Source organism: Telopea speciosissima, chromosome 3 (assembly GCF_018873765.1).
Source record: "Telopea speciosissima isolate NSW1024214 ecotype Mountain lineage chromosome 3, Tspe_v1, whole genome shotgun sequence".
Lineage (NCBI taxonomy): Eukaryota > Viridiplantae > Streptophyta > Magnoliopsida > Proteales > Proteaceae > Telopea > Telopea speciosissima.
In genome coordinates, this window is record NC_057918.1 from 21,797,506 (window position 1) to 21,805,501 (window position 7,996).

Consider the following 7,996-nt stretch of genomic DNA (forward strand, 5'->3'; position numbering starts at 1 on the left):
TAATATCAATGAAGATCTGATCAAGCCTACTTACCATCTTTAGTATATTTGTTAAATAAAGAATGACCATATTATAGCTGGTTTGGGAGTAACTCCAATTCAAGATAAGTTGGTGGTATGATCATGTTCAATGGAGGCTGTCGGATGCTCCAGTCTGGAGAAGTGACTTGATTTGGATTGAAGACTCTAAAGAGTTATGGGTACGCCAAAAATTACCCTAAGTGAAGTGGTGAGTAAAGACATACATACTTTTGGTCTTGTTCTTAGTATGACGTCGAATAGAGCTAATTGAAAGGCAAAGATCCGTGTAATCAATCCTAGTTAGTTTGTTTTAAACTGATTCGTAATTGTGGTTGTTGAGTTCCTTTTCTTTTTCTCTTCCTATTATTAATCCTATTTTTAGTATTAATCCTTTATTCTTATTATTAATCTTGTTCTTTGTTAGGCTGAGTAGTTGTTATTTGCAATTTTAAAAAAATGTCATATTTTGAACGATTAATAGGTTGATCTACCTTTTTGTCTTATCAATTAGGAGACTTTTGTGCGAGAATCGGATTGATCAGGACTAATCAACCCTAGGCCCTAGCCTTAGCCCTAGCCCGGACCGATCCTTAGCAGCAGGCTTCTTGCCTTCTCTATCGGACAACTAGTGCTTTGTCACAAACAAAAGATTGTCATTAGTTTGTACTTTGTCCTAATTAAGACAAAGATTAGCTGGCTTTCTTGTCGTATTCTTAGTACAATAAGTTAAATTATTTCATGAAGAGGAATGCTAATTTGATCCGCAACTAATACACAACATAACTAATTTAGTGTGGGGCTCACTGTAAGTGTAAACACATTTGCAAGTGCCTCTACGTGAATTGAATGGTTGCTCCCACCCCCACCCCCACCCCCATGCAAGAAGCATCACGTTTTCAGTTAAAAGTTGATATCTTGACCAGAATTTGATACTGAGAACACACTTCTGATCCCTCAATTATGTTTGATGACATGAATAATAATAGAGTTCTAAATTGTATTGAGTTCAGCATCCATCAATCAAATAAATAAACTTAACTAGTCCTACCAATTTAGCAAATCAAATAAAAAACCAAACACTTTAGTGGTTCTTCATATCACTCACTAACTGATTCATAATAGAATTTTAATTGGTTCAGCTAAACGACTGGTGTTTCGTCTGTGGGTGCAATGGTTGATCAGAACTGTGTTACTCTGCAAACCCAAATCATGATTCCAAAAGCCTAGGGTTGGTGAGGGAAGGATGAGGTGTTGGAAATTAAGAATTCTTTCCTAAGTTGAATAAGTAGGTCTGAGCAGAGCTAATTCTGCTGTTAAACTTACTGTTACAGTACTTTCCATTAAACTGAGTGACAAACTAGACATGAATAGCACATGAAGAGACCTGGATTTCAACTGAAAGGAATGACAAAACTAAAAAATTTAGCACTAAAGCTATGGAGTTGGGTTTGCAGGTCCAAACTAATTGGATTGAGCCTTTGACCATTTAATGCTCACTGAAATACTGGGTGGGAACAGAAATCCATGCTTTCAGTAAGCATTAGCTGGCCGTGATGAACCAATCATTAGCATTCAGTAATCCTACTAAGAATTGTTAGTGAATGAACATATAAGCCGTAGAGGAAGGAAATCACACACTTCTAACACACTCATAAAACTTACTATATAGTTAACCCATTACCTAGCTACTTCCCTCTCCATAACAATTCCGTCATGGGCATGTATTAATATGCAAAGATCATCCGTGACTTCTGATTCAATCTAAGTCTTCTGGTGCTGAATCAACCATCTATTGCAGATGGTTATATCTCACTTTACTGCTTGCTTATGTTTTTCTTGGAAGAAAAAGGCTAAAGATTCCAATAAGCTCTACATGTCTTCGGCATTAATTATGAACTAGAAAACCATCCTGAGAGAAGAAGATCCAATTTGTGTACATGACATGAGCCATAAAGAAAAGCATCAATATTAACTCCAGAATTTAAAGGTTACAAGATGTTATGGTACAGATATCAACTCAAAGTAGAAGCATGGAAGAACTGCAACAAAAGAAAATTGAATACCATAAACATCAGTTTAGGACATCAGAACCTGATGTCCCTTCAGATTTTTGAATATAATTACAAGACCCAGAAAGAAGGAATGAGAAAGAACTATCTGGAACATCAAATGGCGGTCGGGGGAACTCATGAAACCCACCAAAGTTACACGTGTCAAAGTTCATTGATGAGAAATAACCAGTAGGGTCATGAATACTGCGTTTCACATCCACAACATTCTGGGCACCACTTCCACTGGAGGCACTGGAGCTGAAACTGAATCCCGTATTCCCTTCCGTGGGAGTTTCTGTGATTGCTTCATTGCTTTCCCCTTGTTCCATTGGCCCAGATATTCCTTTGTTTTCATCAAAGGGAAGGACAGGAGTATGACCTTGGAAGAGTGCAACATGTCCAAACAACTTGTCCTTCCTTGAGAATGTTGTGCCACAGGAACATACCCATTTGTCCCGCCCGCAATGCTTCTCATGAGTCTTGAGATCAGCAATAACAGAGAACCTCTTGTTGTTGCATCTGCTGCAAGTATAGCTTTTGTCACAATGGGTACGTTTATAATGGTTCTTCACGCACAATATGGTCTTCAGTGGCTGGAATTTCTTATGGTCCTTATTCCGCTTGCATCCAGCAAAGGGGCAGGAGTACCTCCTGATCAGTGTGGCCTCTGAACTCAATTCTTTATTAGGCTTGGCAAGAGCAGCTGGGGTCTTGTATTCATCCCCATGACCTCTCATGTGCATCCGTAGGTTTGCATCTCTCTTGAATCCTTTCCCGCATATCATGCAGAAGTGAGTATGCGGTGCAAGAATTTCCTCCTTTTCTAGTTGTAAAACTTCATAGGATCCAGGGGGGAGGTTCTCCCCTTCCCCACCATCTTCATCATCCTTTGAGTCATGCTCTTCAATAGGGGAAACAGAGTGGTGAGATTGACCTGCATGGTTTTGTTCAGGGCTGTCATGTCCCATTGAGTCATTATGCTCAGAATGATCAAACACCTGAGTTCCACCATTAGACTGTGGTATAGCATCATCATTCATGCCCAAACTACGAGGGCATCCAATACCAGAGTTACTTCCTAGCTGCCCAACAAAAGGATTTGCAGCCAATATGTTATTTTTTGCAGATGGGAGAAGACTACCTGCAGTTGAGATCAACTGAACTATGATGGAAGTCAGATCAGCAGTTATGAGCTGCTTCTGCTGAGCCATAATTTCATCTGGGCGAGCCAACACTCGACCTCCTCGGCCAACAATCAAATGTACCAAATCCTGGAGCTGGTGGATCTTTTGCTCAAGGAAGGAAAGATTGGTTAACATGGCTCGGGGATCCCAACCTTGAAGTTTATCAGCATCGATGGCCATCTCTGCCGTCTGTCCATTCACTTGATCCAGGATTTTGATTTGATTACCAGGGTTACTCGACGAGGGCTCTGAAGGCAGATCGAATTGAGAGAATGGCTGCTGCATCCCAATTCCATAATCAAGACTGGAAGGATCATTCCACTTCCGGTGTCGTTGCTGCGAACTGAAGGCAGTGAAGGGGTGTGGATCTGAGGGGAGAGTTTTGGATGATTTATCCTCCAAAGCAGACTTTGTCCAGGCTTCTGAACAAAGCCTTTCTTTAAGATCCATTGCAAATCAGAAACTGAAATAGAAAAGCAGAGAAGTAACCCATCATCAGAAAACTCTACACATTTTTTGTCAACAAAATACCCATGAAATTCAATATCAAGATAGAACAGTAACCCTTCCACAAAAGTCAGAATTTCTCAAACAAAGTCATCCCAAAACCCTAAATTCACCCATTATCCATTTCTCATCCAGAAAAAAGCCCACAATCGTTTTTTCCAGAGAAAGAAAACAAGAAAACTAAAGAATTCAATTATTTTCTCAAAACCAACCATTAATTTCTTTTACAAAATCACTAATTAGTCACTTCAAAATACAGAACCCAGGACCACAAGAATGAAAGTACTGATAAGACTTCTCTTGAAGACTAAAAGTTAAAAAAAAAGGGTTAATCTTTCCCTAAAAAGTATCCTCAATATCGCATGAACTACTCCATAAAACTTCCCAAAATCCCTCTTTTTTCTCCTTTTCCCACCCTAAGAATCATCAGAGAAACCCATCTCTAGCTCAGAAAATCTAATCTGCCCCATCAATCTTAAGATCAGTTCAAAAACCAACACTCATTCCAAAGCAAAAAAAACCAAAAAAAAAACCCAAAATCAATAACTCAGGTAGCATCACAAGATCCTACCACTATTCACTCATGACTTACCCAAAAATTAAAAGCACAACATTTCCAACATATACGGGTCTAATTTTATCAGGGCAAGTTTTGATTCCTAGAAACACTACCAGACGAATCAATCCATAGAAAGATTTTGAGAAGAGGAGAAAAAAGCTCACCAGATTCAAAACTGCAGATGCTCTTGGTCGGTCCTCCTATTGTCTCTTACACGTAGGAAGGGAAGCATGGAAAACGAGAGCTCGGCACAAGCACATCAATAAATATATACCACAAAGCATCAGCATCACAGAACACAATACATGAACAGATTGAAACTCAGATGCATCGTCTTCAATAGGCCACACCCACTTTCATCCCTTCATGGGCTGATCATCCAATGAGAAATGGGTAGATTTTCAGCTGGTGGGTCTGAAGATTTCTGATTAAAGAGATGACCCACTAATCCAATGGCTTTGATTGAGAAGAATATAGGGATTAACAAGCACAGATGATCCACAGTATACATGTATCATGTGTGTGCGGTCCTCGACCTCCACTTTCTCTCTCCATCTCGGTTTCTATGATACTTCGTTTGACCTGTTTTCCTATCTTCTTTCTTAAAATCTTTTTTTTTTAATCGGATTTGTTTAACACAATCAGAGAGAGCAAAGCTGGCCTGAGTTACCAGGAAGGGACGCACCGCCACTTGGGCTGCATGGTTCAACCGGTAATGATGCGTACTGTAGTGCAGGGGTGTGCTGGTCATTTCGCATCCGATTATATCTGGGCGTAGAAACACGTCACATTATATGAATCGGGTGGCATTCTTCCTCCTTTTTTAGGAAGAGAACACTATCCGATCGTGTAGCGTCTGTACTAACATGGGGCCAATAAGAATGCAGGCATTAACATTTAATTGAATGAGATTTTGTAGTTCGCGATTCAATGGTAATTTTGTGCAATCTTGTGTTTGGGTGCAAGAACCATTCCACCAGTTAGCGTTAACTCTTTTTAAATATGGATGCATAGGATGAGAAAGGGTTTTTTTTTTCCCAACAAAATCCCACCTTGTATTTCTAAATTGAGGGGAAATTGCAAAATTTCCACCCCACCGTCTTCAAAAGCAAACCAAACATGGAAAAAAAATAGAAAAGATAGTTTTTCTTCATCTAATTATTCCTACCTCAAAACTCTGCAACATGTGGTGTCTGATTGTGCAGTGATTCCTTCTTGAAACATCACTTTTTAAATCCGAACCCTTGCTGATCCACCAGTTGAAACAGTATATACTTCAACCGGGTTTATTAGTTTCGGTGGAAGAAATAGAATGATTGAACCAAATTGGTCAATTAGCTTGAGCTAAAATTTCGAGCATTTTTGTTCAAATTTATGGAGTTAACCTGCATTATATTGTTTGCCAAAAAAAAAAATTCCCTGTTTGGTGGCGCCCTTATGCCCTTTCACAGGACACCATGAAATGACTCCTCTACCCCCTAAGTAGATACTCAGGTATGCTCCTCCATCAATCCAAATGCTGGTGTAGAGACTATGTGATAGAGACCATGCGATCAAGTAGAGATCTCCAGCCAAAAAAAAAACCTGCACCATAGTTGATCCACCGGTTGACCCAATACTTGCCTTTCACTTGAAACGATTAGCTTCTATGAGAGTTTGAATTTTTAGTCAACTTATGTGCAGTGGATGGATCAATAAGATTCAATCAACTTAAAGTCTTCTCTTCTCTTTAGGGAATTTGTGGAGTAAAACTTTTAAAAGTGACCAACAAACAAACCTGTTGGTTTGTTACATCTTGTCTTCCTTTGAAATAGTCATATTGATTAAGTTTGGGGGATAGCAGTCATGGAAATTTATCCTGTCATGTGAAGTGCATTTTTCAGAATCCAACTGTAAAAATATGGGCAGTGACTTCTTTTTAATCTCTCAAGTGTTGGGCTGATGGTTGAATTCTCAAGTGTGGTACACTGGGTAGTACACAACACTTGATAGGATGAAAATCCAACCGCCATGTGTTCATTGCCTACCTTATTATTTTCAATCATTGCACAAAGATGCTCAAGTGTTAGGTGGATGATTGGATTCTCAAGTGTGGTGCACTGGATAGTGCACAACACTTGAGAGGATGAAAATCCGACCGTCATATATTCATCGCCTACCTTATTATTTTCAATCATTGCACAAAGATGTTCAAGTTAAAAAATTTTCAACCAATTCTCAAGGAGTACCAGGTGTTAACAACTTTTCAACATCGACAAAATCCTGACAAAATTACTCATACATAGCTTAATAAGGATTGAGTTTTCCTTTATGGTGAAGAGAGAATCTCTTCAACCATGGGGATTTAAGCCTATGATTGGATGAATAATTGGATCTTCGTTGGTTGGGGCGAGAGTTAATGAAGAGACTCACTTTATAGGAGTTCAATAATTGAAGAAGAGATTCTCTCTTCACCTTACTTTTGCTTTTAATAAAAAGTGAAAAATGACATTAAAATAAGGTGAAAGGTGAACCATAATTTTTTTTTTTTGGGTGGTATTTAATTATAATATGAAAAAATTATTACTTGGATAAAAGGGACGATTTTCCTTCAATTATGGTTAGGTGTTTGGATGGTGTTGAGAGGATATCGAGAACCATAAGGGGCTATTATCAAATTTGTACTATAAGGTGTAAACCTTAAAGACCCTAGATGAGTGTACTTTTTCTATACCCACAGTATAGCAAAACTTTCTCTCAGATAAAATGTGTTATCTGCGAAAGAGAAAGGGGGAGGGGGGAGGATTTATAAACAATATTCAAATTCACAAAATATTAATTTTTGTGAGGCAAAAGATTTCTTAGTCTTGTAGGAACAAGAAGTTTTTTTTGCACTTGCCCAATTATTTATGCCACAAAGTAAGCATGACCATTCGTCTAGGAGATGATTTGAATAGACATAAAAGATTTTAGAAGCAAATTCAATCATGTAACCCCCCATAAGTGCATACCTTTCATCTATGTTCATGCACCTTTTTGATACCCCAAAACTTTTCAAAGTTTTGTTTTAAAAGAATGCCATTTGGTCACGTAGTGGGGTGTGTATTTGCGACCAGACACAACTGTGTGTGAAATGATCGATACACTCCTATCTTTTCCACCTTGGGACATGCCGATCATTTCGTGCGCGGCTGTAACTGAACATAGGTACACACCACATAACACGACCGATTAGCGTTTTTTCTCCTTTTGTTTTATTAATTGGCAAAGTCTCTTCATCAATTTGCACAATGCAAAATAAGGCCAATATCAGTAGTGGGCCACAAAATGAAGCCCAGAGCCCATACCCAACTCATCCACGTGATGACAGCTTCTATGACGAAAGAGGTGACGAGATTTGGATTGTAAATTTGTGATTTGAAGAATCTTCTCCTCCTTTAAAAGAACTTCCTGAGGAACTTTCTCCAAAAAAACGTAGAGAAGGTTAGAAAATTTGTTTCAAGTAGGCGGCTACGGCTAGTGGCAATGTGTCACCCCTTTTATTTTTTTAATGTGCTTTTTTAGCGTACTTTGATGTTTGTATTCTTTATCATCTTTTTGGAAAGTAGATGGAAAAAAGGGTTTAGTTTTAATCTTCTAATCCCACCCTATTAATCACTCTAAAGAAGATCCATTAATTGTTATTGTACAATTAC

General features: G+C 38.6%; 1 protein-coding gene across 1 annotated transcript; it reads right to left on the reverse strand.

Moving 5' to 3' along the window:
• Window positions 1-1,972: 1,972 nt before the first annotated feature.
• LOC122655703 (protein SENSITIVE TO PROTON RHIZOTOXICITY 1) lies at window positions 1,973-4,835 on the reverse strand. Its single transcript, XM_043849989.1, has 2 exons — window positions 4,487-4,835; window positions 1,973-3,719 (listed from the first exon to the last, which is right to left on the reverse strand). The coding sequence occupies exon 2, from the start codon at window positions 3,704-3,706 to the stop codon at window positions 2,093-2,095; it is 1,614 nt and encodes a 537-aa protein (XP_043705924.1). The 5' UTR covers window positions 3,707-3,719; window positions 4,487-4,835; the 3' UTR covers window positions 1,973-2,092.
• Window positions 4,836-7,996: the final 3,161 nt, after the last annotated feature.

What these genes read in the sequence shown, in the direction of transcription:
- LOC122655703 (XM_043849989.1), bottom strand. Translation starts at nt 3,706, where the DNA reads ATGGATCTTAAAGAAAGGCTTTGTTCAGAAGCCTGGACAAAGTCTGCT.